General features: G+C 40.4%; 1 protein-coding gene across 1 annotated transcript in view; it reads right to left on the bottom strand.

Annotated features, from left to right (window-relative positions):
- Nucleotides 1-27500, bottom strand: part of hip1ra (huntingtin interacting protein 1 related a) — a 37716-nt gene that overhangs the window by 4164 nt on the left and 6052 nt on the right. Inside the window, exons 9-32 of the mRNA XM_085792743.1 lie at nucleotides 27415-27472; nucleotides 26362-26437; nucleotides 26128-26253; nucleotides 25120-25242; nucleotides 23853-24036; nucleotides 22457-22545; nucleotides 22251-22367; nucleotides 22069-22170; nucleotides 20981-21175; nucleotides 19675-19785; nucleotides 18281-18475; nucleotides 17991-18138; nucleotides 16813-16899; nucleotides 16597-16704; nucleotides 16373-16509; nucleotides 15535-15645; nucleotides 15352-15410; nucleotides 15228-15258; nucleotides 15033-15095; nucleotides 13994-14094; nucleotides 13772-13877; nucleotides 12577-12700; nucleotides 11819-11880; nucleotides 9739-10593 (exon numbers count right to left, since the gene is read on the bottom strand). Of these exons, the coding sequence (XP_085648869.1) occupies nucleotides 9739-10593; nucleotides 11819-11880; nucleotides 12577-12700; nucleotides 13772-13877; nucleotides 13994-14094; nucleotides 15033-15095; nucleotides 15228-15258; nucleotides 15352-15410; nucleotides 15535-15645; nucleotides 16373-16509; nucleotides 16597-16704; nucleotides 16813-16899; nucleotides 17991-18138; nucleotides 18281-18475; nucleotides 19675-19785; nucleotides 20981-21175; nucleotides 22069-22170; nucleotides 22251-22367; nucleotides 22457-22545; nucleotides 23853-24036; nucleotides 25120-25242; nucleotides 26128-26253; nucleotides 26362-26437; nucleotides 27415-27472 (3368 nt within the window). The remainder of the gene's footprint in view (nucleotides 1-9738; nucleotides 10594-11818; nucleotides 11881-12576; nucleotides 12701-13771; nucleotides 13878-13993; nucleotides 14095-15032; nucleotides 15096-15227; nucleotides 15259-15351; nucleotides 15411-15534; nucleotides 15646-16372; nucleotides 16510-16596; nucleotides 16705-16812; nucleotides 16900-17990; nucleotides 18139-18280; nucleotides 18476-19674; nucleotides 19786-20980; nucleotides 21176-22068; nucleotides 22171-22250; nucleotides 22368-22456; nucleotides 22546-23852; nucleotides 24037-25119; nucleotides 25243-26127; nucleotides 26254-26361; nucleotides 26438-27414; nucleotides 27473-27500) is intronic.

Genomic DNA, 27500 nt, shown 5'->3' with positions numbered 1-27500 from the left:
GAGAGTATAATAGTGTGTAAGAGAGTATAGTAGTGTGTAAGAGAGTATAGTAGTGTGTAAGAGAGTATAGTAGTGTGTGTAAGAGAGTATAATAGTGTGTAAGAGAGTATAGTAGTGTGTAAGAGAGTATAGTAGTGTGTAAGAGAGTATAGTAGTGTGTAAGAGAGTATAGTAGTGTGTAAGAGAGTATAATAGTGTGTGTAAGAGAGTATAGTAGTGTGTAAGAGAGTATAGTAGTGTGTGTAAGAGAGTATAATAGTGTGTAAGAGAGTATAGTAGTGTGTAAGAGAGTATAATAGTGTGTGTAAGAGAGTATAGTAGTGTGTAAGAGAGTATAGTAGTGTGTAAGAGAGTATAGTAGTGTGTGTAAGAGAGTATAATAGTGTGTAAGAGAGTATAGTAGTGTGTAAGAGAGTATAGTAGTGTGTGTAAGAGAGTATAATAGTGTGTAAGAGAGTATAGTAGTGTGTAAGAGAGTATAGTAGTGTGTAAGAGAGTATAGTAGTGTGTAAGAGAGTATAATAGTGTGTAAGAGAGTATAGTAGTGTGTAAGAGAGTATAATAGTGTGTAATAGAGTATAGTAGTGTGTAAGAGAGTATAGTAGTGTGTGTAAGAGAGTATAATAGTGTGTAAGAGAGTATAGTAGTGTGTAAGAGAGTATAGTAGTGTGTAAGAGAGTATAGTAGTGTGTAAGAGAGTATAGTAGTGTGTGTAAGAGAGTATAATAGTGTGTAAGAGAGTATAGTAGTGTGTAAGAGAGTATAGTAGTGTGTAAGAGAGTATAATAGTGTGTGTAAGAGAGTATAGTAGTGTGTAAGAGAGTATAGTAGTGTGTAAGAGAGTATAATAGTGTGTAAGAGAGTATAGTAGTGTGTAAGAGAGTATAGTAGTGTGTGTAAGAGAGTATAATAGTGTGTAAGAGAGTATAGTAGTGTGTGTAAGAGAGTATAATAGTGTGTAAGAGAGTATAGTAGTGTGTAAGAGAGTATAGTAGTGTGTAAGAGAGTATAGTAGTGTGTAAGAGAGTATAGTAGTGTGTGTAAGAGAGTATAATAGTGTGTAAGAGAGTATAGTAGTGTGTAAGAGAGTATAGTAGTGTGTAAGAGAGTATAGTAGTGTGTAAGAGAGTATAATAGTGTGTAATAGAGTATAGTAGTGTGTAAGAGAGTATAGTAGTGTGTAAGAGAGTATAGTAGTGTGTGTAAGAGAGTATAATAGTGTGTAAGAGAGTATAGTAGTGTGTAAGAGAGTATAGTAGTGTGTAAGAGAGTATAGTAGTGTGTGTAAGAGAGTATAATAGTGTGTAAGAGAGTATAGTAGTGTGTAAGAGAGTATAGTAGTGTGTAAGAGAGTATAGTAGTGTGTAAGAGAGTATAGTAGTGTGTAAGAGAGTATAGTAGTGTGTAAGAGAGTATAGTAGTGTGTAAGAGAGTATAATAGTGTGTGTAAGAGAGTATAGTAGTGTGTAAGAGAGTATAGTAGTGTGTAAGAGAGTATAGTAGTGTGTGTAAGAGAGTATAATAGTGTGTAAGAGAGTATAGTAGTGTGTAAGAGAGTATAATAGTGTGTGTAAGAGAGTATAATAGTGTGTAAGAGAGTATAGTAGTGTGTAAGAGAGTATAATAGTGTGTGTAAGAGAGTATAATAGTGTGTAAGAGAGTATAGTAGTGTGTAAGAGAGTATAATAGTGTGTGTAAGAGAGTATAGTAGTGTGTAAGAGAGTATAGTAGTGTGTAAGAGAGTATAATAGTGTGTGTAAGAGAGTATAGTAGTGTGTAAGAGAGTATAGTAGTGTGTAAGAGAGTATAGTAGTGTGTGTAAGAGAGTATAATAGTGTGTAAGAGAGTATAGTAGTGTGTAAGAGAGTATAGTAGTGTGTGTAAGAGAGTATAATAGTGTGTAAGAGAGTATAGCAGTGTGTGTAAGAGAGTATAATAGTGTGTAAGAGAGTATAGTAGTGTGTAAGAGAGTATAATAGTGTGTGTAAGAGAGTATAATAGTGTGTAAGAGAGTATAGTAGTGTGTAAGAGAGTATAATAGTGTGTGTAAGAGAGTATAGTAGTGTGTGTAAGAGAGTATAATATACTAGAGTATAGTAGTGTGTAAGAGAGTATAGTAGTGTGTAAGAGAGTATAGTAGTGTGTAAGAGAGTATAATAGTGTGTAAGAGAGTATAGTAGTGTGTAAGAGAGTATAATAGTGTGTAATAGAGTATAGTAGTGTGTAAGAGAGTATAGTAGTGTGTGTAAGAGAGTATAATAGTGTGTAAGAGAGTATAGTAGTGTGTGTAAGAGAGTATAATAGTGTGTAAGAGAGTATAGTAGTGTGTAAGAGAGTATAGTAGTGTGTAAGAGAGTATAGTAGTGTGTAAGAGAGTATAGTAGTGTGTGTAAGAGAGTATAATAGTGTGTAAGAGAGTATAGTAGTGTGTAAGAGAGTATAGTAGTGTGTAAGAGAGTATAGTAGTGTGTAAGAGAGTATAATAGTGTGTAATAGAGTATAGTAGTGTGTAAGAGAGTATAGTAGTGTGTAAGAGAGTATAATAGTGTGTAAGAGAGTATAGTAGTGTGTAAGAGAGTATAATAGTGTGTAATAGAGTATAGTAGTGTGTAAGAGAGTATAGTAGTGTGTAAGAGAGTATAGTAGTGTGTAAGAGAGTATAGTAGTGTGTAAGAGAGTATAGTAGTGTGTGTAAGAGAGTATAATAGTGTGTAAGAGAGTATAGTAGTGTGTAAGAGAGTATAGTAGTGTGTAAGAGAGTATAGTAGTGTGTAAGAGAGTATAGTAGTGTGTAAGAGAGTATAGTAGTGTGTGTAAGAGAGTATAATAGTGTGTAAGAGAGTATAGTAGTGTGTAAGAGAGTATAGTAGTGTGTAAGAGAGTATAGTAGTGTGTAAGAGAGTATAGTAGTGTGTAAGAGAGTATAATAGTGTGTAAGAGAGTATAGTAGTGTGTAAGAGAGTATAATAGTGTGTGTAAGAGAGTATAGTAGTGTGTGTAAGAGAGTATAATAGTGTGTAAGAGAGTATAGTAGTGTGTAAGAGAGTATAGTAGTGTGTAAGAGAGTATAGTAGTGTGTAAGAGAGTATAGTAGTGTGTAAGAGAGTATAGTAGTGTGTAAGAGAGTATAATAGTGTGTGTAAGAGAGTATAGTAGTGTGTAAGAGAGTATAGTAGTGTGTGTAAGAGAGTATAATAGTGTGTAAGAGAGTATAGTAGTGTGTAAGAGAGTATAATAGTGTGTGTAAGAGAGTATAGTAGTGTGTAAGAGAGTATAGTAGTGTGTAAGAGAGTATAGTAGTGTGTGTAAGAGAGTATAATAGTGTGTAAGAGAGTATAGTAGTGTGTAAGAGAGTATAGTAGTGTGTGTAAGAGAGTATAATAGTGTGTAAGAGAGTATAGTAGTGTGTAAGAGAGTATAGTAGTGTGTAAGAGAGTATAGTAGTGTGTAAGAGAGTATAATAGTGTGTAAGAGAGTATAGTAGTGTGTAAGAGAGTATAATAGTGTGTAATAGAGTATAGTAGTGTGTAAGAGAGTATAGTAGTGTGTGTAAGAGAGTATAATAGTGTGTAAGAGAGTATAGTAGTGTGTGTAAGAGAGTATAATAGTGTGTAAGAGAGTATAGTAGTGTGTAAGAGAGTATAGTAGTGTGTAAGAGAGTATAGTAGTGTGTAAGAGAGTATAGTAGTGTGTGAGAGAGTATAATAGTGTGTAAGAGAGTATAGTAGTGTGTAGAGAGTATAGTAGTGTGTAAGAGAGTATAGTAGTGTGTAAGAGAGTATAATAGTGTGTAATAGAGTATAGTAGTGTGTAAGAGAGTATAGTAGTGTGTAAGAGAGTATAGTAGTGTGTGTAAGAGAGTATAATAGTGTGTAAGAGAGTATAGTAGTGTGTAAGAGAGTATAGTAGTGTGTAAGAGAGTATAGTAGTGTGTGTAAGAGAGTATAATAGTGTGTAAGAGAGTATAGTAGTGTGTAAGAGAGTATAGTAGTGTGTGTAAGAGAGTATAATAGTGTGTAAGAGAGTATAGTAGTGTGTAAGAGAGTATAGTAGTGTGTAAGAGAGTATAGTAGTGTGTAAGAGAGTATAATAGTGTGTAAGAGAGTATAGTAGTGTGTAAGAGAGTATAATAGTGTGTAATAGAGTATAGTAGTGTGTAAGAGAGTATAGTAGTGTGTGTAAGAGAGTATAATAGTGTGTAAGAGAGTATAGTAGTGTGTGTAAGAGAGTATAATAGTGTGTAAGAGAGTATAGTAGTGTGTAAGAGAGTATAGTAGTGTGTAAGAGAGTATAGTAGTGTGTAAGAGAGTATAGTAGTGTGTGTAAGAGAGTATAATAGTGTGTAAGAGAGTATAGTAGTGTGTAAGAGAGTATAGTAGTGTGTAAGAGAGTATAGTAGTGTGTAAGAGAGTATAATAGTGTGTAATAGAGTATAGTAGTGTGTAAGAGAGTATAGTAGTGTGTAAGAGAGTATAGTAGTGTGTGTAAGAGAGTATAATAGTGTGTAAGAGAGTATAGTAGTGTGTGTAAGAGAGTATAGTAGTGTGTAAGAGAGTATAGTAGTGTGTGTGTAAGAGAGTATAATAGTGTGTAAGAGAGTATAGTAGTGTGTAAGAGAGTATAGTAGTGTGTAAGAGAGTATAGTAGTGTGTGTAAGAGAGTATAATAGTGTGTAAGAGAGTATAGTAGTGTGTAAGAGAGTATAGTAGTGTGTAAGAGAGTATAGTAGTGTGTAAGAGAGTATAGTAGTGTGTAAGAGAGTATAGTAGTGTGTAAGAGAGTATAATAGTGTGTGTAAGAGAGTATAGTAGTGTGTAAGAGAGTATAGTAGTGTGTAAGAGAGTATAGTAGTGTGTGTAAGAGAGTATAATAGTGTGTAAGAGAGTATAGTAGTGTGTAAGAGAGTATAATAGTGTGTGTAAGAGAGTATAATAGTGTGTAAGAGAGTATAGTAGTGTGTAAGAGAGTATAATAGTGTGTGTAAGAGAGTATAATAGTGTGTAAGAGAGTATAGTAGTGTGTAAGAGAGTATAATAGTGTGTGTAAGAGAGTATAGTAGTGTGTAAGAGAGTATAGTAGTGTGTAAGAGAGTATAATAGTGTGTGTAAGAGAGTATAGTAGTGTGTAAGAGAGTATAGTAGTGTGTAAGAGAGTATAGTAGTGTGTGTAAGAGAGTATAATAGTGTGTAAGAGAGTATAGTAGTGTGTAAGAGAGTATAGTAGTGTGTGTAAGAGAGTATAATAGTGTGTAAGAGAGTATAGCAGTGTGTGTAAGAGAGTATAATAGTGTGTAAGAGAGTATAGTAGTGTGTAAGAGAGTATAGTAGTGTGTAAGAGAGTATAATAGTGTGTGTAAGAGAGTATAGTAGTGTGTAAGAGAGTATAGTAGTGTGTGTAAGAGAGTATAATAGTGTGTAAGAGAGTATAGTAGTGTGTAAGAGAGTATAATAGTGTGTGTAAGAGAGTATAGTAGTGTGTAAGAGAGTATAGTAGTGTGTAAGAGAGTATAGTAGTGTGTGTAAGAGAGTATAATAGTGTGTAAGAGAGTATAGTAGTGTGTAAGAGAGTATAGTAGTGTGTGTAAGAGAGTATAATAGTGTGTAAGAGAGTATAGTAGTGTGTAAGAGAGTATAGTAGTGTGTAAGAGAGTATAGTAGTGTGTAAGAGAGTATAATAGTGTGTAAGAGAGTATAGTAGTGTGTAAGAGAGTATAATAGTGTGTAATAGAGTATAGTAGTGTGTAAGAGAGTATAGTAGTGTGTGTAAGAGAGTATAGTAGTGTGTAAGAGAGTATAGTAGTGTGTGTAAGAGAGTATAATAGTGTGTAAGAGAGTATAGTAGTGTGTAAGAGAGTATAGTAGTGTGTAAGAGAGTATAATAGTGTGTGTAAGAGAGTATAGTAGTGTGTAAGAGAGTATAGTAGTGTGTAAGAGAGTATAATAGTGTGTAAGAGAGTATAGTAGTGTGTAAGAGAGTATAGTAGTGTGTGTAAGAGAGTATAATAGTGTGTAAGAGAGTATAGTAGTGTGTGTAAGAGAGTATAATAGTGTGTAAGAGAGTATAGTAGTGTGTAAGAGAGTATAGTAGTGTGTAAGAGAGTATAGTAGTGTGTAAGAGAGTATAGTAGTGTGTGTAAGAGAGTATAATAGTGTGTAAGAGAGTATAGTAGTGTGTAAGAGAGTATAGTAGTGTGTAAGAGAGTATAGTAGTGTGTAAGAGAGTATAATAGTGTGTAATAGAGTATAGTAGTGTGTAAGAGAGTATAGTAGTGTGTAAGAGAGTATAGTAGTGTGTGTAAGAGAGTATAATAGTGTGTAAGAGAGTATAGTAGTGTGTAAGAGAGTATAGTAGTGTGTAAGAGAGTATAGTAGTGTGTAAGAGAGTATAATAGTGTGTAAGAGAGTATAGTAGTGTGTAAGAGAGTATAGTAGTGTGTAAGAGAGTATAGTAGTGTGTGTAAGAGAGTATAGTAGTGTGTAAGAGAGTATAGTAGTGTGTAAGAGAGTATAATAGTGTGTGTAAGAGAGTATAGTAGTGTGTGAGAGTATAGTAGTGTGTGTAAGAGAGTATAGTAGTGTGTAAGAGAGTATAGTAGTGTGTAAGAGAGTATAGTAGTGTGTGTAAGAGAGTATAATAGTGTGTAAGAGAGTATAGTAGTGTGTAAGAGAGTATAATAGTGTGTGTAAGAGAGTATAATAGTGTGTAAGAGAGTATAGTAGTGTGTAAGAGAGTATAATAGTGTGTGTAAGAGAGTATAATAGTGTGTAAGAGAGTATAGTAGTGTGTAAGAGAGTATAATAGTGTGTGTAAGAGAGTATAGTAGTGTGTAAGAGAGTATAGTAGTGTGTAAGAGAGTATAATAGTGTGTGTAAGAGAGTATAGTAGTGTGTAAGAGAGTATAGTAGTGTGTAAGAGAGTATAGTAGTGTGTGTAAGAGAGTATAATAGTGTGTAAGAGAGTATAGTAGTGTGTAAGAGAGTATAGTAGTGTGTGTAAGAGAGTATAATAGTGTGTAAGAGAGTATAGCAGTGTGTGTAAGAGAGTATAATAGTGTGTAAGAGAGTATAGTAGTGTGTAAGAGAGTATAATAGTGTGTGTAAGAGAGTATAATAGTGTGTAAGAGAGTATAGTAGTGTGTAAGAGAGTATAATAGTGTGTGTAAGAGAGTATAGTAGTGTGTAAGAGAGTATAGTAGTGTGTAAGAGAGTATAGTAGTGTGTAAGAGAGTATAGTAGTGTGTGTAAGAGAGTATAATAGTGTGTGTAAGAGAGTATAATAGTGTGTAAGAGAGTATAGTAGTGTGTAAGAGAGTATAATAGTGTGTGTAAGAGAGTATAGTAGTGTGTAAGAGAGTATAGTAGTGTGTAAGAGAGTATAGTAGTGTGTGTAAGAGAGTATAATAGTGTGTAAGAGAGTATAGTAGTGTGTAAGAGAGTATAATAGTGTGTAAGAGAGTATAGTAGTGTGTAAGAGAGTATAATAGTGTGTGTAAGAGAGTATAGTAGTGTGTAAGAGAGTATAATAGTGTGTGTAAGAGAGTATAGTAGTGTGTAATAGAGTATAGTAGTGTGTAAGAGAGTATAGTAGTGTGTGTAAGAGAGTATAATAGTGTGTAAGAGAGTATAGTAGTGTGTAAGAGAGTATAGTAGTGTGTAAGAGAGTATAGTAGTGTGTAAGAGAGTATAGTAGTGTGTAAGAGAGTATAATAGTGTGTAAGAGAGTATAATAGTGTGTAAGAGAGTATAGTAGTGTGTGTAAGAGAGTATAGTAGTGTGTGTAAGAGAGTGTAATAGTGTGTAAGAGAGTATAGTAGTGTGTGTAAGAGAGTATAATAGTGTGTAAGAGAGTATAGTAGTGTGTAAGAGAGTATAGTAGTGTGTAAGAGAGTATAGTAGTGTGTAAGAGAGTATAGTAGTGTGTGTAAGAGAGTATAATAGTGTGTAAGAGAGTATAATAGTGTGTAATAGAGTATAGTAGTGTGTAAGAGAGTATAGTAGTGTGTGTAAGAGAGTATAATAGTGTGTAAGAGAGTATAGTAGTGTGTAAGAGAGTATAGTAGTGTGTAAGAGAGTATAGTAGTGTGTAAGAGAGTATAGTAGTGTGTAAGAGAGTATAGTAGTGTGTAAGAGAGTATAATAGTGTGTAAGAGAGTATAATAGTGTGTAAGAGAGTATAGTAGTGTGTGTAAGAGAGTATAGTAGTGTGTGTAAGAGAGTGTAATAGTGTGTAAGAGAGTATAATAGTGTGTAATAGAGTATAGTAGTGTGTAAGAGAGTATAGTAGTGTGTGTAAGAGAGTATAATAGTGTGTAAGAGAGTATAGTAGTGTGTAAGAGAGTATAGTAGTGTGTGTAAGAGAGTATAATAGTGTGTAAGAGAGTATAGTAGTGTGTGTAAGAGAGTATAATAGTGTGTAAGAGAGTATAGTAGTGTGTAAGAGAGTATAGTAGTGTGTAAGAGAGTATAGTAGTGTGTAAGAGAGTATAGTAGTGTGTAAGAGAGTATAATAGTGTGTAAGAGAGTATAATAGTGTGTAAGAGAGTATAGTAGTGTGTGTAAGAGAGTATAATAGTGTGTAAGAGAGTATAATAGTGTGTAAGAGAGTATAGTAGTGTGTGTAAGAGAGTATAGTAGTGTGTGTAAGAGAGTATAGTAGTGTGTGTAAGAGAGTATAGTAGTGTGTGTAAGAGAGTATAATAGTGTGTAAGAGAGTATAATAGTGTGTAAGAGAGTATAATAGTGTGTAAGAGAGTATAGTAGTGTGTGTAAGAGAGTATAATAGTGTGTAAGAGAGTATAATAGTGTGTAAGAGAGTATAGTAGTGTGTGTAAGAGAGTATAGTAGTGTGTGTAAGAGAGTATAGTAGTGTGTGTAAGAGAGTATAGTAGTGTGTGTAAGAGAGTATAGTAGTGTGTAAGAGAGTATAGTAGTGTGTAAGAGAGTATAGTAGTGTGTAAGAGAGTATAATAGTGTGTAAGAGAGTATAATAGTGTGTAAGAGAGTATAGTAGTGTGTGTAAGAGAGTATAATAGTGTGTAAGAGAGTATAATAGTGTGTAAGAGAGTATAGTAGTGTGTGTAAGAGAGTATAGTAGTGTGTGTAAGAGAGTATAGTAGTGTGTGTAAGAGAGTATAGTAGTGTGTGTAAGAGAGTATAATAGTGTGTAAGAGAGTATAATAGTGTGTAATAGAGTATAGTAGTGTGTAAGAGAGTATAGTAGTGTGTGTAAGAGAGTATAATAGTGTGTAAGAGAGTATAGTAGTGTGTAAGAGAGTATAGTAGTGTGTGTAAGAGAGTATAATAGTGTGTAAGAGAGTATAGTAGTGTGTAAGAGAGTATAGTAGTGTGTGTAAGAGAGTATAATAGTGTGTAAGAGAGTATAGTAGTGTGTAAGAGAGTATAGTAGTGTGTGTAAGAGAGTATAATAGTGTGTAAGAGAGTATAGTAGTGTGTAAGAGAGTATAGTAGTGTGTAAGAGAGTATAGTAGTGTGTAAGAGAGTATAGTAGTGTGTAAGAGAGTATAATAGTGTGTAAGAGAGTATAGTAGTGTGTGTAAGAGAGTATAATAGTGTGTAAGAGAGTATAGTAGTGTGTGTAAGAGAGTATAGTAGTGTGTGTAAGAGAGTATAGTAGTGTGTGTAAGAGAGTATAGTAGTGTGTGTATGAGTCTGTGTGAGAGCAAATATGAATTATTTCCTAAACGGCCTCTCATATCATGGTGATATCTGAGACACTCACCGCGTTCTTCAGCAGGTTCCCTGATTTGACGAAGATGTTCGGTTTCCTGAAAGTCGGCTTGTTCGCCGCCTCCGTGGTCGTCGGAGGGGGGGCGGGGCCAGACGGAGGTTTGACCTGGCTCTGAGTCGGGTTTGGTGTGTAAGGCTGAGACGGGGGGGTGTACAACTGGGAGGGTGTGTATGACTGAGGAGGTGTGTATGTGCTGGAAGGTAAAGATGAGTATGTACTGGGAGGCGAAGGTGTGTATGTGCTGGAAGGTGTGTATGTGCTGGCAGGTGGAGGTGTGTATGTGCTGGCAGGTGGAGGTGTGTATGTGCTGGCAGGTGAAGGTGTGTATGTGCTGGCAGGTGGAGGTGTGTATGTGCTAGAAGGTGAAGGTGTGTATGTGCTGGCAGGTGGAGGTGTGTATGTGCTGGCAGGTGGAGGTGTGTATGTGCTGGAAGATGAAGGTGTGTATGTGCTGGCAGGTGGAGGTGTGTATGTGCTGGCAGGTGGAGGTGTGTATGTGCTGGCAGGTGGAGGTGTGTATGTGCTGGCAGGTGGAGGTGTGTATGTGCTGGCAGGTGGAGGTGTGTATGTGTTTGTCGGTGTGTAGGTCTGAGGTTGTGCTGCTGGACTCGGAGCGAAGGGATTGGTCGAGGGGAAGCTCTGCTGCGTGTTCAGGTACGAGGAGGAGGAGGAGGAGGAGGCGTTGAGCAGAGTGGGCGGTGGCGGCGGCGGGAAGGAGGCGTCGGACGCGTTGTCCTCGCCACCGTCACGGTCGTCGGGGCCTCCGAGCTCGTAGTGTCTCTTCCTGAGCTCGCCCAGACGGACGCGCTCCTGATCCAGCTGACTCTCCAGCTGCAGCACCTTCACCTGAGGGGGGGGAGAGGGGGAGAGGGTCAGACCAAGGGGGCAGTTGTAGCAAAGATATTCAATAAATGGAAAGATACTCCATGAGAGGCTGCTCCAATGATAGAAATGGTTATTCACTTCCTGTCTCTCTAAATGGGCGTGGCCGACCATCACCACCTCGTCTGTGATCGTGTGTGTGGATTTATACAATTTGTAGGTAGATGAAAGTGAGATATTTATATTTTCTTATGATAACATTAAATATTTACACTACTAACAGTCATATTTAGCATGACAAAAATAATTTAAATCATTTTCACGGGAGTTCGCGGCCGTTTGTTTGACGTTGCCTAGGAGATCTGTGCCAAATCTGGCGAGAGTGTGTCGTAGAGACAGAGACAGGACTGGAACAAAGTGGATTTTCTCCTGATCTCTCCGTCTGAAAATCGCCATTTTCGTGTCAAACTGTTCAGAAGAGATGTGGCTTGTGAAAAATGAGTCCAAAATTTACCTCAGTGACTGTGGGGAGAAAGATTCGACCATAATCTGTGTTCACGTTCAATTTTCCCATTGGAGTCAATACACTCTATGCTGCCTCTGGTCTCCCTAAAGGGGCGTGGCCGTGCAGAAGCCTAGTGACATCATACAGGAAGCTGACTCGTCATGGAAGGTCTTGGTTTATAAACCGTCTTTGGTTGTCGGTCTGAGAAGTGAAGTCACTTCCGCCGCGTTCAAAAAACTGCAATCCCCTCGGCTTCCTCTGGGGGCTGGTGTCAGAAAGCAACATTTCTCCATAGACCCCCATGTTAAAATCGCAGACTTTACATCCTCAATAAACATGATCAAAGCCTGGTGTCAGAACGTTTTTTCGTCTCAATCGATAGTTTCTACCCCCGCACACACTCTGAGGGGGGTGAATTTTTTTAAAACTCTACCGTTTTACTGTTATTAGGTTAAAACTCTGGCCAATTAGGGCGCGGAAACGTTGAGTGACAGGTCCGGAGCGGTCCGGCGACCGCTGCTTCGAGGCCAGTGGGCGGGTTCTCGGCCGGCCAATCCAACATGGCGCTGTTCAGGCCGCCATATTTGAGTCACAAAAACGACTCCCCAAAACCAATGGGTGACGTCACGGACGCTACGTCCATGTTTTTTATGGTCTATGGGTCAGACACAGACCAGAGAGAGGGGGAGGGGAGGGGAGAGAGAAGAGAAGAGGTGCATGCTGGGATACGGCGAGCCTCCTCACCTGAGCCTCCATCTCCTCTTTCTTCAGCTTGATCAGAGACAAACCAGAGAAATCCATCACACCTGAGGAGAGAGAGAGATATACATTCATGATCATCATCATCATCATCATCACCGTCACCACGGAGACACCTCCTCCTCCTCTTCCTTCTCCTCATCCTTCCTCCTCCTTCGACTCTTCCTCCTCTTCCTCCTCTCCCTCTTCTCTTCCTCCTTTTCTCCTCCTTCCTCTTTCTACTCTTCTCCTCTCCCTCCTCCTCCTCTTCCTCCTTCTCCTCTTCCTCCTCTCCCTTTTCCTCTTACTCATCCTCCTTCTCTCCTCCTCTTCTTCCTCCTCATCCTGTCCTACTCTTCCCCTCTTCCTCTTCTCCATCTCCTTCCTCCTCCTCCTCTTCCTCCTCCTCCTCCTCTACCTTTTCCTCCTGTTCCCCCTTCCACTCCTCTCCTCTTCCTCCTCTTCCTCCTCCTCCTCCTCCTCTTCCTCTTCCCCCCCTCCTTCCTCCTCCTCCTCCCCCTACTCCCCCTCCCCCTCTTCCTCCTCCTCCTCCCCCTCTTCCTCCTCCTCCTCCTCCTCTCCTTTTTCCTCTTACTCTTCCTCCTCTTCCTCCTTCCCTTCCTCCACATCTCCTCCTCTTCCTCCTCTTCCTCTTCCTCCTCCATCTTCCTCCTCCTCCTCCTACTCCTCCCTCCTCCTCCTCCTCCTCCCCCTACTCCCCCTCCTCCTCCTCCTCCTCCTCCTCCTCCTCCTCCTCCTCTCACCGTGGTCAGAGATCTGCTGCTGCCCGTGTTTGGTGGAGGTGACGACCACGGCGGCCATGTCGTTGACGTGTCGTGACGCCTGCTGCAGCGTGTTCAGCTTCTTGTTGTTGCGATCGGCCTTCACCTGGAACCAACAGGAAAATTAAATTAAATTAAATTACATGACAACAGATTTAAATCCAGCTGCTCTCGTTAAAACACGTCCATGTTGAATACTGAGTTTCTGTCTAAACAACAACAACAACAGGTGAATGAAAACTGTCATTTTAAAAACTCAGCAGCTCCGTCCGTTCATTGGCTCACAGATAGATTTTAAAATGTTAAATAAACCATGTCCCTGTTCTGTTGCTGTCAGATCTTTTTGTATAGCGTCACCTGGTCATTGTTCGATGCTCACTTCATAGTAATGTCATGTTTTTCATAAGCACACATGGTTTTCATGCTCTGAATTTTTGGGAAAAGACATAATTTATCTCCACCAAGTCCTTACAATTGATTCTTGTCTATATTTCTCGACATTACTCTGAAATTGACCGTTGTTTCTAGGCTATTTCCAGACATTATGACACAATTACTTGTTATTTCTTGGCTATTTCTTGACATTATCACATAATTAATGGCCTGTAAATTAAAGGGTTACCAAAACTCTCTCTATAAATAAAGTATTCTTACAACACAAGTTTCCAGAAACATTGTAATAATCTAAAGAAATCCAAACTACCGTCTAAAGAAAAACTAGTCCCAGTGAAACTCCTCCGCTGATGTTTGGTTATGTATTTATTATTTCTTTTCTTTTCTAATCTTTGCTGTTTGATTTTTGCCTCTTTGAGACTCAAACAGGTTTTGAAATGAATTTAACAAGTCTGATCGGTCATCTGAAATGTGACCAGAGTTCACAAACAGAGACAAAAGTCACAATGATGTTTCTAAACTTTCCAGGCTACAGCTTTCACATAAACAACGTCTTAGAGGAGCATGAAGTTCTCAGCTCAACTCACCTCAAATTTTATTTTTATAGCACATTTAAAAACAAGTCCAGTGCCAGCAATATAAATAACAGTGAGAACTCAGCATGAACATAGATTAACAATTAAAGTTAGGGCAATAGAAACAATCACTAAAATAAGGTCAAAACAAATTAAACCTATACTAATAACAAAATTAAATGTAAATATGTTCTTATTTCTCCTCTAACCTTGGAGGCGGCGACCAGCTGAGCCGTGCTCGCAGCGATCTCATGTGAGCAGGCGATCAGCTCCTCGTACGTCCCGTTGTCTCCGACCACCCGGTCCGCCGAGTCTCTGACACACGGACACACACGAGAACAAGGTCATCATACAGTGTGTGTGTGAGTGTGTGTGTGAGTGTGTGTGTGTGTGTGTGTATGTGTGTGTGTGTCGCGGCCGTCGTCTCTTACAGCAGCTGCGTGGCGCCCCAGCCCACGGCCTTGGAGGCGGAGATGAGTCCTTCTGTCCACCGAGAGTTTTTGGCGTAAAAATCGGTGACAGACGCGGCGCCCTGAGAAAAACACAACAAAACGCACAATGAGGAATTATGGGATGGAGTCAAAGTCTCTATTGTTTTCTCCTGCAATTATTAATTGCATGCTCAAATGTTTCTCATTAACTATTAAATATTTTCTCATTTATATCTATAAAGTTTCATTGAATATTGATTAAAAAGTCCAGATACTGTTTTCAAATGTCTCTTTTTATGTCAGTAACAGTTCAAAACCTGCAAATATTCAGCTTAAACATTAAAAAATTAACACATTTAAGAAGCAGAAAACAACAAATTTGAGGCATTCACTGCAAAAATGTTGATTTGATTATTAAGTTAAATATTATTGTGTTGTCAAATGATGAGAATATTACGTAAAGAAGCTATGAACTTTATTTATATTATACATACTGAAGTCTGAGTTTCAATAAGCAAACTCACTTTATACATTTAATAACCAGAGAATTAAATTCTCACAGTCACACTGGTCAAAGAAGAACAGTTCAGAGCCCAGAGTGGACTAAACGATCTGCAATTACTGATTATAGTTATTGATTTATTGATATTCATATCACATTTTATTGCATCATATATCAACTTTAATAATTTTCAGTAATATAATGACTTCATGTGACAGGGGCCCAGATCAAGTCAGTGAACAGTTACTCCAATAATTTAGAGACTTATTTGATCGATTTGTTTAAAAATGAACTATTAAATTGCCATAATTTACATGGCACAAAAGAAAATATGTAGAATATAATAGCACAGATTGCCATGTGTTACTGTGACGTGAAGAATTTTGTTCATTTTTAAAAAATAAAGTGATGTAATTTAGGTTTTTTTTCTTGGTTTCTGATTGGTTTTTCCTGCTCTGTGCTGCTGGATACATGTGTTTTATTTGAACGTGTGTGTGTGTGTGTGTGTGTGTGTGTGTGTGTGTGTGTGTGTCTCACCCTGCCTCCCTCCACGATGTCTTTCTGCAGGTCGGTAGCAGACGTCACCAGCATGTGGACGGCCTGAGGAGGACGGAGCAGAGCAGACGGAGATGGAGACAGGAAGTGAAGTGAAGATAAATCATGAATAATGAGTTTGTAGAAAGAAAAAAACAAAACAACAGAAAGAAACAGATATGAACGTGGAGTTTTTACCTTCATCAGGTCTGAGCAGGATCCGAGGATACTGAGAGGAAACAGAAACGTCACAGAGTCAGGAACGAACTGTGTCAGTGAAGTGAGATGAAGTTTTGTTTTTAAACATAATTTGACCTCTGACCTCTGGTTGACCTCCAGCTTCAGGCCCGACCCCTCCCTCCTCGCCTGGCTCAGGATCTCCTGTGGAGCAACGGATCAAAACGTCAATCCTCAGGCAGTGTGTCACCTGTCTGTGTGTGTGTGTGTGTGTGTGTGTGTGTGTGTGTGTGTGTGTGTGTGTGTGTGTGTGTGTGTGTGTCCTTACGTCCATCCGCAGCACGGCCTCCTCGATGGCGGTGGACGTGGCGATCATCTCCTTGTCCACCATGCTGCCCAGCTCCTCCTTCAGCACGTCCTGACCTCTGGGACGCAATTCCTGAAACACGACGACAAGAGGACGAGTGAAAACACGTTTACAACAAGTAAAAATACACAGATATGTTTGAATCCATGGCTCAGATACAGATGTGATCAGATTGTGATGGCAGAAATGATACAGATGTTTTGTTTGTTTGCAGGTTTACTCAAAATATAGTATAGGAACAGGTGTAGGAACTCATTTAACTCATTTATCTCATCTGCCATTAAAGGGATAGTTCAAAATGTTGGCAAAATTTTGCCCATTGCCATAATCCCTATAGTTATAGTAGTAGGTTCGTTACCTTTAATTGTCGGTGCAAGCTATTTTTAGAACGGCGGAGCAGAGCGGTGAGCTGATCAGAGCTACGCTACGGAGGCTCATGGGATTTCTTGGTTTCCCTCATCAAACTCATCAAATACACAATCCAACAACTCCAAAACGCTCTGGTGGACAAGTTGTGACCTGCACATTCACCACGCTATGAGATAATAACAGAACGTTACCAGACAGAGTTGTTTTAGAGGGAAATTCATGCTGAGTTTGATGAGGGAAACCAAGAAATCCCATGAGCCTCCGTAGCGTAACTCTGATCAGCTCACCGCTCTGCTCCGCCGTTCTAAAAATAGCTTGCACTGACAATTAAAGGTAATGAACCTACTGCTATGACTACAGGGATTATGGCAATGGGCCAATTTGCCAAAATGTTGAACTATCCCTTTAAGGGGGTGGGTGAATGTCTCACCTGTCCCAGAGCGAGGATGCGTTGCACCGTGTATCTTATGGCCGATGGATCTGCTCGTTGTAAACTGGCCTGAAGCTTCAGATCCTTCAGGTACTGGAGACAGTTGTTGGCGCAGTCTCTGCAGCCGTCCGTCAGACCTGCCCGAAGACGGTGTTTAGTCTCAGGTGTGTGTGGTTGTTAACTGTCATTGTGTGTGTGTGTGTGTGTGTGTGTGTGAGACGTACGGTCGGCCTGGTCCGTGGGAGCAGAGTGCGACGTCGCGGCTCCGTTGACGATGGTGTCGGCGGCGAGGTGAGAAAACTGAGTGACGGCTCTCAACAGACCGCTGGCGTCTGAGAGGAGGAGACACACTGATCAGCTGAAGGACACACACTACAACCACACACACACACACACACACACAACGTCTACACACTACACACACACGACCAATCACTGACCGTTCCTGTTTCCCATATAAACCATGTGACTCTGCTGCATTTTGTCGATGGAGGCCAAAGTGATTTCAGCTCGATTCACCAGATAATCTGAAACACAGACGGATAAATAACAAATCAATAACCTATAACACACTATATATTATAGTTACAAGTAGATATGAGGTCATTATTTTAATGTTTATTCATGTATTCAACAACAATAACTCCCAGAACCACATGCTGGTGTAAGAGCAGATTGTAAAACAGGTCCTGACAGGTGCTTATAACTACATTATAGTGTGAAATAAAACATTGATCAAATATTTAAATGCCCAATTGACTCCATTGAATTAATTAAATTAACTTTATTCATTGTAGAAATGATTAAAAACATCATAGCTAATCATTTAAACCCATTTATTAGATTTGTCTAGTGAGAGGATAAATGATGTAAACTGATAAACTGAATATCTTTTTAGTTTTTTCTAGTTGTTCTTATATTAGTTATTGTTTTGGTTGTGAACAGTTTTATTGATCTGATTGGTATCAGTATTAAAATCGAGGTTTTACTTGTGTGTGTGAATATTTTTGTTCAGGATGTGGATCTTATTTTGAAAGTTAAAGGTGCATTGTGTAGGAATTACTCCCATCTAGCGTTGCGGTTGTATATCGCAAGCAACTCAGTCGTATTTTTCATGCTGCATTCACGTGAAATTGGGCAGACGGCAGACGGACGACAGTCGCTGCAGGTAACGGCTTAAACAAGCCTCTATGTAAACAAGTGGTCTACCGTCAACGCTGCCACTGAACGTAAAAACATGGCGACACCACATGGCAGCCAGCACCGAGCTTACCCGCTCCATGTAGATATGAATGATATGAACGGCTAATTCAGAGCTGAAAGGAACACTTCAGTTTGTTGATGGGGGGGATTACTGGTTAATGAAAAACAGACTTTTGAACCAAATAATCGATTTTCGTGAGGAGAAGTTACACAATGTCCCTTTAATGTCAGAGTAAATTATTTTTTAATTGTTTGGAGGTTTCTTTGGCTCTGTCCCAGATGATTGATTTTTGTTCTCTGACACTGGTTGTTGTTTTTGTGATAAGTTCATGAGTTTATAATGAAGTTTTGATGAGTGTCTGTGTGTGTGTGGGAGGGGGGGGGGGGTCGGGTTCGGGGGTCGTAGTGTTTGTACCTGGCGAGCTGATGCAGCGGACGTGGATGGGGTCGTCCAGTTTGGCCACGGCGTCCAGGATGATGCCCTCGGCCTCGACCACCGCGCACTGCAGCAGAGAGAACTGCTCCTCCTGCAGCCGGTGGCTCAGCTCCCCTTCACGACACGCCTGTTCACACACACACACACACACACACACACACACACACACACAGACACACACACAAACACACACACACAGACACGAGGTCATCAGTACCGACCCAGTGAGGACGCAGCCCCCTCCCCCCAGCTGACCTCTGCATCATCACCTGCTGCTGCAGCTGGGCGTGCAGGCTGCCCAGCTCCACGCTGCTGCGCTGCCGCTCCTGCTCCAGCGAGCTCTGCTGCAGCTGGGCCTGTTGCCGTAGCGACCGCAGCTCCGCCTCCTGCTCCCGCGTCGACCGCAGCAGCGCCTCCCTCTCGGCCTGCAGCCCGGCCACCGTGCCGCTCAGCTGGGAGCCGCTCTGAGGAACCGGACGGCAACAGGTGAGACACTTGACGCTTTTTTATTCTTACAGTATTTTTAAAGGGTTAGTTCAACATTTTGGCAAATTGGCCCATTGCCATAATCCCTATAGTCATAGCAGTAGGTTCGTTACCTTTAATTGTCGGTGCAAGCTATTTTTAGAACGGCGGAGCAGAGCCGTGAGCTGCTCAGAGCTACGCTACGGAGGCTCATGGGATTTCTTGGTTTCTCAAAAAATTAATGCAAAACCGCTGATGCACGTTCCCGTTGAGCAGTCTCTGTATTTCCCTCTAAAACAACTCTGTCTGGTAATGTTCTGTTATTATCTCATAGCGTGGTGAATGTGCAGGTCACAACTTGTCCACCAGAGCGTTTTGGAGTTGTTGGATTGTGTCCTTTATACCAGCCCTGATGAAGGCCTGTGGCCGCAACATGGCTTGGTTTTAATTTGTTTGGCCATGCTGCAATAAAGGCTTTTTAAAATCACCTTCCTACTCTGAGTGCCTCAGTTCCCGCTACCACCTTGTTGGATTGTGTATTTGATGAGTTTGATGAGGGAAACCAAGAAATCCCATGAGCCTCCGTAGCGTAGCTCTGAGCAGCTCACGGCTCTGCTCCGCCGTTCTAAAAATAGCTTGCACCGACAATTAAAGGTAACGAACCTACTGATAAGACTATCCACCTTTTTCCGAACGTCAAAAACGTAGCCTGTTCTGCTCTTCTGGTGGAATTTTATGTTTACGTTTCCATGGTTTCAGTAGCCGCAGTAAATGCATGGATTTTTTTTTTTTTTTTTCAATGAAAATCTGTAAAACGCATGGATCATCACACCAGCTTTTAACAGTGGATATCACACAAATTGACATCCGTGTTAAAAGCCAGCGTTAATAGATCCATGCGTTTACCGCAACTATGACAACGACTGAAAACCATGGAAACGTAACCGTACAATTCCACCAAACCGGCAAAACCGGCTTCCGGGTTTGCCCATAGATGACGTTCAGAAACTTGTGGATAGGGATTATGGCAATGGACCAATTTGCCATATTTGTAATAGTGTTATTTGGTGATGAATGGTTATGTGTGTTTCTGTGTTATTCATGAGTGCAAACATAATTTCATTATAGCAAATCAATGAACAACATCCTTATATCCTTCTGTGAGTGATGCTGATGCTCCATGAGGAGCTGCTGTTACCATCTCTTTGCTCTGCAGGGCGCTGTTGGCCCGCGCCAGCTCGGCCCGGGTCGAGTCCAGGTCTCGTCTCAGCCGGTCGATTTCCAGCTTCTGCTCTGCATTGATGGCGAGCTGCAGAGACACAGACACAGACAGGGACATGAGCAGTGATGGGAATAACGCTGTTTCTAATGGCGCTACTTTTTTGGTAACCCTTTCATTTACAGGCCATGAGGGGGGCTGAGTCCAAGCAATTTGACATATTTGAGCATTTTGAGCATTTTATTAAAGCATTTTGCTGGTGATCAGTTACTTTTATAATGTAGTAACTCAGTTACTTTTGAGGGAAACTATAACTAATTACTATTTAAAGTGTTGGTGTACCGTGGTTTAATCCCTCTGGGGTCTATGATTTGATCACATGACGTCTTCAAAGTGCTGTAAAAACGAAACTTAAAGCAGAAGTAAGTGATATATTTGTGTTAATATAAGTCTTAAATAGTTATATCTTCCGACAGCAATCACTTACATAGAGTGTTTGGTCTGAAACACGGGTCTGTCAGTCACTCTGCTCTGCTCTGAGCCGAGGAGAAAACATTTATCGTATCCTACAGTTTTTATCCAATGAGGAGAGAGAACGGCATGCAGGGCTGTGTGTGCAGCCAAGGAACGTTGTGAATGTGGCGACGTAGCGACGAGGACTGTTATGGTGCGTTCAAGGAAACTCGTATTTTTCCGACCGTGAAGTCATACCAGTTCGATCTGGTACGAGTTCACCGGTCGGAAGTTACGAGTGGCCGTTATAGTGACTTTCACCGGTAAAACAGGTCGGAAAAACACGAGTCAGTGGGTTGCCTGGAACGCTACAAAGTCGTAAGTCGTGACTTGAAGCTGTAATTTACGATTTCAAAAGCCTGCCTGGAACGCAGCATTAGCGAAAACGACCGGACCACTTACTTCTGCTTTAAGCGTCTGGAGTGCTGCCGTCAACTTGTGAACCTCTCTCCAAGTTTTTATTTAACTTTAATAGATCACGTAAACCAGAGATGTGATAGTTTTAATTTGATAGTGCAAATGATATTTATCCGTTGTATGAGATGGGAGGGGAAGACACATTTTTTCCTTATAGTCTGGAAAAAGTGGTTGAATCAGCTCATGAACACACCAGAGACGATGTTTGGGCTCAATGAGTTAATAAAGTAGGTTAAAGTGAAAAAATAATCATGAGATCATACAGATGAAGTTGTGTAAAAAGGCCTAATCAAACGTATTTAAAGGCAAAAACCAGCTCAGACCCTAAAGGGTTAAAGCGCCTGCCGGTCCTCACCTGCTGCTGCAGCTGAGCCCTCAGCGCCTCCAGCTCTCGGTGGTACCGGTCTCGGTCCAGGTCCAGCGAGCTCTGCTGCTGCTGGGCCTGTTGCCGCAGCGACGACAGCTCGGCGTCTCTCTCCCGGGCCGAGCGCAGCAGCACGTCGCGCTCCGCCTGCAGCGCCGCCAGACTGCTGCTGGTCTGGGAGCCCTCCTGCACAGAGAGAGACACGGGTTATTATACAGTTTCTCTCATCTATTGTTTACACACAATTACTGGTACTTGAGACACAGTGACCACAACTCATGCACCAACCTCCTGAACCAGTTCTGCTAAACTACAAGCACGATTCCTGCTTTACACTCAAATTGCAGTTCTAAAACACACTTTTTTCAAAACACTACACACAATTCTCTGCATTTGGCTCAATTCAAAATTCTAAAGTTAATTCCCCTACTATGCACATTGACCCATTCAATCACACAGTTTTACAATTAGCAGTCAGAGCTTTAGCATAAAAGGGCAACATGATGATGTGATGTGGATGAGGTGCTGTGGCCAGACTGAAACAGAAGAGAGGATGCAGCATAGGTTTTTTTTACTTTTTAAATTTTTTTTTTTTTAACTTATTTTCAAAGTCATTATAATGAATGGAGCAGAAGTGTTTCCATCCATCATAGTGTTGTGCATTGAGCACATCAGTGTTCAACTGGTTCTTCTATGTGTCATTTGAAAACAAAATACCATTTTGAGAAGAAATAACATTGTTTTGAATTTAAAGTTTCATTTTGCAGGAGTAGGCTATTGCAGGGTTTTGCCCGTTGTGTGTGTGTTTTTTTTATTTGTATGTAGAGTTCTGAGTGTATGAGGCATGCTTTCAGAAGATTTTTGAGAAAACAATCGAGAAAAACTGTCATCAGTTTCTCTCAGTTGCTAAAACACTATAAGCAAATTCTTAGTGGTCTAAACTCAGTCTTTGATTCAAACACTTGTTTGGCCAAACCTTAAACACTGTTCAGGTTCAGGTGTGTGTGTGTGTGTGTGTGTGTGTGTGTGTGTGTGTGTGTGTGTGTGTGTGTGTGTGTGTGTGTGTGTGTGTGTCTCACCATCTCCTTGTTCTCCAGCGTGCTGCGCAGCAGGGCCAGCTCTGCTCTCTGCTCCAACAGCTCCTTGTTGAGACGATCGACTTCGTGCTGCTGCTGGTTCGACTGAGACAGAGAGAGAGAGGAGTCAGTGTTCTATCACAAAGGACCTAACAACAGGAGTTATCTTCATCTTCATCTCTCACCATGTTCCTCCTCTCTTGCCGTAGCGCCTCCAGCTCCGCCTCCAGCTGCCTCCGGCCTCTCAGCAGCTCGTCCTGCTCCTGCTTGGAGCCGGACAGCAGCTTCACCGTGTCGGCGTTCTGCTCACACAGACACAGAGACAAGTTGAAACATCTGACTTTAGAAACCTGTACCTGAACGCCTCGTCCATCTCTCGCCGCCGCCTCACCTTCCTCATCAGGTCGGCGTGGCTGGACACCAGCTCGGCGTGTCTCTCTTTCAGCTGACTGAAGCGCAGCTGTGCGGCCTGAGCTCGACCTGCAGATGAAGAGGAGGAGAGATGAAGATGAAGATGAAGAGATCCCTCAAATAGATTTTTTTTATTTCTGCAGGTTTGTTGAAAATGGCCGATATAATGGAATTTCAGACCTTAAAAATAATGTTAAAAGCAAAGAACAGATCATTACCAGAACATTTACAAAACTTGTTCAAAACTGGAGGAAGGGGACAACAGACTGAAGCTTGATTTTAAACATACTACTGGTCAAAATTTACTCAGTTACAAGTAAAAGTAGCTCAGTCGACATGTTACTCGAGTAAGAGTAAAAAAGTACTTGCTTTTAAAGGTACTTAAGTATCCAAAAGTACATGCTTTTAAATTTACTTTAAAGCAGAAGTAAGTGGTCCGGTCGTTTTCGCTAATGCTGCGTTCCAGGCAGGCTTTTGAAATCGTAAATTACAGCTTCAAGTCACAACTTACGACTTAGTAGCGTTCCAGGCAACCCACTCGTGTTTTTCCGACCTGTTTTACCGGTGAAAGTCACTATAACGGCCACTCGTAACTTCCGACCCGTGAACTCGTACCAGATCGAACTGGTACGACTTCACAGTGGGAAAAATACGAGTTTCCTTGAACGCACCATAACAGTCCTCGTCGCTACGTCACCACATTCACGGCGTCCCTTGGCTGCACACACAGCCTTGCATGCCGTTCTCTCTCCTCATTGGATAAAAACTGTAGGATACGATAAATGTTTTCTCCTCGGCTCAGAGCAGAGCAGAGGGACTGACAGACCCGTGTTTCAGACCAAACACTCTATGTACTGTAAGTGATTGCTGTCGGAAGATATAACTATTTAAGACTTATATTAACACAAATATATCACTTACTTCTGCTTTAAGTAAAAATAAGAGTAAGAGTAAAATTCTTATTTTTCACATCAATGAATTACTATAATTTTTTTCTAAATGAATTTAAGGACCTTTTATCTCTTGTTTCTGAGAATTAACTCTTTGAAACCACCTGCACTGATGTGCTGCTTTTAGGGGTCAGGGTTTCCTTCTTTGACAAACACAGCTTGTGTTCAATAGTATTTTAGAAAAAAAACAAAAAAAAACAGCAGACCTGAAAGTAACGAGTACTTTTCAGCCTTTCTAGAAATTAACTCGAGTAAAAGTAAAAATATTTGTCTTGGAAATGTATTCAAGTAAGAATAATAAGTACCAAAGAAATCTAATACTCAAGTAAAGTACAAATCCTCTGGATATGTACTTAAGTACAGTACTCAAGTAAATTTACTCCGTTACTGTCCACCACAGGTGAAGACTGAACTCCGTCCACTCACTGTCGGCCTCCTTGAATCCGATCTGCGCTCCGACGTTGGCCACGTTGGCGTTCCTCAGCGCGTCCACCTCCAAGCGCAGGTGCTCGTTCTCCACCATGGCCACCTGCTTGTGGCAGCGCTGCTCCTCCACCTCGGCCTCCAGACGGTTCACCTGGGACCGCAGCTCCGTCACGCACCGCTGGGCCTGAGCAGAGAGTCAACACATCAGGACGAAAGCTGAAAATCGATAATACTACTACAACAAGGCTAAAAAAACAGAGATCACATTAATGTTTTCCCAACAATTTTCCATGTGGCGGCTTCAGGACACTTGGGTCAGTACAGACGAGCAGTATGGAGGTATCTGGATGTTTCATAGTGTGTGTTTTGGACGATTCAAAAGTGAACTCTATCCGCCGCCATTATATGAAAACCCATTGCCAGCCGGACCCCCCCTGGAACTCCTAAAGCGTTTTGATGACTCTGAAAGTTCTCCAGACCCTTCCTTGGCATGACGGTGAGTAGAAAATTGGTGAATTATCGATTTTGGGTGAAGTATCCCTTTAAGTTTCTCTGGTTTTACTATTTATAGGTATGTGTTTGAGTAAAATTAACATTTCTGTTTTATTCTATCAACTACTGACAACATTTCTCACCAAAATTGAAATAAAAATATTAAAATTTAGAGCATTTATTTGCAGAAAATTACAACTAGTCAAAATAACAAAAAATATTAAGTCTTTTCAGACCTTGAATAATAATAATGCAAAGAAAACATGTTAAACACAACACAAATATTTTAACTTATAAATCAATTTTGGTGGGATAATGTCAGTGTTTAATCCCAGCAGTAATCTTCCTATAAATTCAGATGTGGTTCAGGTATCAATCACCTCAATCAGTGTCTCATTAAGTAGAATGAGTTGTGTTTGTGTTGGTATTTTAAACTGGAATGGGCCAAGTGCCATACATTTGTGACTATTGCATTATCAATAATAATTGATTTATTTCACTACTAGCAGCCATTAATTCTCTTTTCTGTATCTCTTATTTTATTCACCTACTTATTTGCACTTAGTTTATTGTATTTTATTTAAATGTTCTATCACCTCTACTTCTTTTGCTTTTATTTCTATATTTCTGTACTTTTATGCAACGACTGAAAGGTTCAGAAGAATTTCACTGTAATTAATTGAAATTATACGTGATGAATAAACTTGAATTTGAATTTGAACTTGACGTAGAAGCATAAATCAGGCTTAGTAAATCAACGGCCCAGTGTTTGAACCTCGGTCTTGATGATCTCCAGCTCCGGCTTCAGGACCTCCAGCTCCCTCCTCATGCTCTCGTTCTCCGCGCCCCGCTGCTCCAGCGCCGGGTCGGGCGCCGCCATCTGGCTCAGCAGGTAATACTGCAGTAATACCGCAGCACAGAGAGAAGACGTCAGACACAACTACAGGAACAGGAACACTTATATGGCGAGCGGATTTAACATTTAAAAGCTAAGTTTGACTCTCCGGAATTAACATTGTAGATATCAACAACGTCTTTCTGACTTGTCGTAACTACATTTTGAATAGTTGAATAGATTTTTCACTCAAGATATCTGTAATTCAGTTTTGCCTGGTCAAAAATAATATTTCAGATATCCACAACTACGTTCTTCCTAGGACAGATGACGTCACTTTTGCCGTTCATGTGTATGGGGTTTGTCAGACTCATTACAGTTATCAACAATTCAGTTGCAGATATCCGCTATGTGAATTACATTACGGATATCTGTAACTGAATTATGACTATTCTTATTCCAGTTTGAGATATCTACAACGTCATTTTGACTAGTCAAAACTTAATTTAAGATATCTGAAAAGGGACATGTATGGATCTTTAATTGAGGTGAATTAAAGATATCTTGAACTGGAATTATGACTAGTCAGAATCAAATTGTAGATATCTCAAACTGGAATTACTGCTAGTCATAACTCAGTTACAGATATCCGTAATTCACATAGCGGATATCTGCAACTGAATTGTAGATATCTGTAATGAGTCTGACAAACCCCATACACATGAATGGTTAAAGTGACGTCATTTGTCCTAGGAAGAACGTAGTTGTGGATATTGGAAATATTCTTTTTGACTATAGGCAAAACTGAATTACAGATATCCGTAACACATATCCAGTCTGGCTTTTAAATGTTAAAATGGCTTGCCATACTTTTCTCATTCATTCATTCATTCATTCATTCATTCATTCATTCATTCATTCATTCATTCATTCATTCATCTGTTTGACCTGTGGCGTTTCCCTGAGCTCCGGCTGCGGCTCCGTCTCCTCCTCATGATACTCCTCGTTGGGCATCACCACCACCGGCCTCTTGTACTCGCCCAGGGCGGCGGCACGGAGGAAGTTGGGAGGACCCTGTGGAGGAGACGTGAAATAAAACACAACACACACACGTGAATGAGATCAAAACAACAACAACAACAACAACTGATGCACGTGTGTAAACAACCCGTCGTCACTCACGTCGGGCAGGTCTGGGATCTGGATGATGGTTTTGAAGAACTCGATCTCTCTGGCTCTGTCGAAGAACTGAGTCAGGCTGTAGAGGAAGACACAGACTCATTGTCACTTAAAGGGATAGTTCAACATTTTGGCAAAATCGGCCCATTGCCATAATCCCTATAGTCTTAGCAGTAGGTTCGTTACCTTTAATTGTCGGTGCAAGTTATTTTTAGAACAGCGGAGCAGAGCCACAAGCTGCTCAGAGCTACGCTACGGAGGCTCATGGGATTTCTTGGTTTCTCTCATCAAACTCATCAAATACACAATCCAAAAACTCCAAAACGCTCTGGTGGACAAGTTGTGACCTGCACATTCACCACGCTATGAGATAATAACACAACGTTACCACACAGAGTTGTTTTAGAGGTAAATTCATGCAAAACCGCTGATGTGCGTTCCCATTGGGGGCAGTTTTTCATCAAGCAGTCTCTGCATTTCCCTCTAAAACAACTCTGTCTGGTATCGTTCTGTTATTATCTCATAGCGTGGTGAATGTGCAGGTCACAACTTGTCCACCAGAGCGTTTTGGAGTTGTTGGATTGTGTATTTGATGAGTTTGATGAGGGAAACCAAGAAATCCCATGAGCTGAAATCTTTTTTTTCTTTAGTTTTGGAGACGGAGAAGGCATGTGCTAATAGCTACTGTAGTGTGATCAGCTACACGCCCTGAACACTGTGTTTTCTTTTGTTTGGTGTAGTGTGTAATAACTGCTCATCAGTTTTTCTATTTTGACCAATAATGCTTAGATCTGACAACATTGTTCGGTTTTGAGCGCAGGTAAAACTAGGCGATGCCAGTTTGGTTTTGCAAAAAGAGTCAGAGGTTTTGTGAATGTATAGTGTGAGAAAATAGTTTTGTGTTTACAATTCTGAGAAAAGGACAGGAGGATTCGAAAAATGTGTTTTAACAATTGTGAAAAACTGTCAATTTTCCTTGAAATGCTTCAACAAAACCTTGAAATATTTTTCATCTATCAATCAATTGACTTATTAACCAATTCAGAAGTAACCTACCTGGTAAACAGGTCCCTGAACCTCTCACGATGTCCGAGGAGAACGTCCGGAGCGATGCCTGAGAAGGAGAGGACGTTAGACTTGAT

The sequence above is a fragment of the Trachurus japonicus genome, chromosome 12, assembly GCF_045865225.1.
Source record: "Trachurus japonicus isolate A0001 chromosome 12, Traja_1.0".
NCBI lineage: Eukaryota > Metazoa > Chordata > Actinopteri > Carangiformes > Carangidae > Trachurus > Trachurus japonicus.
This window is presented reverse-complemented; position numbering and strand designations above follow the sequence as displayed.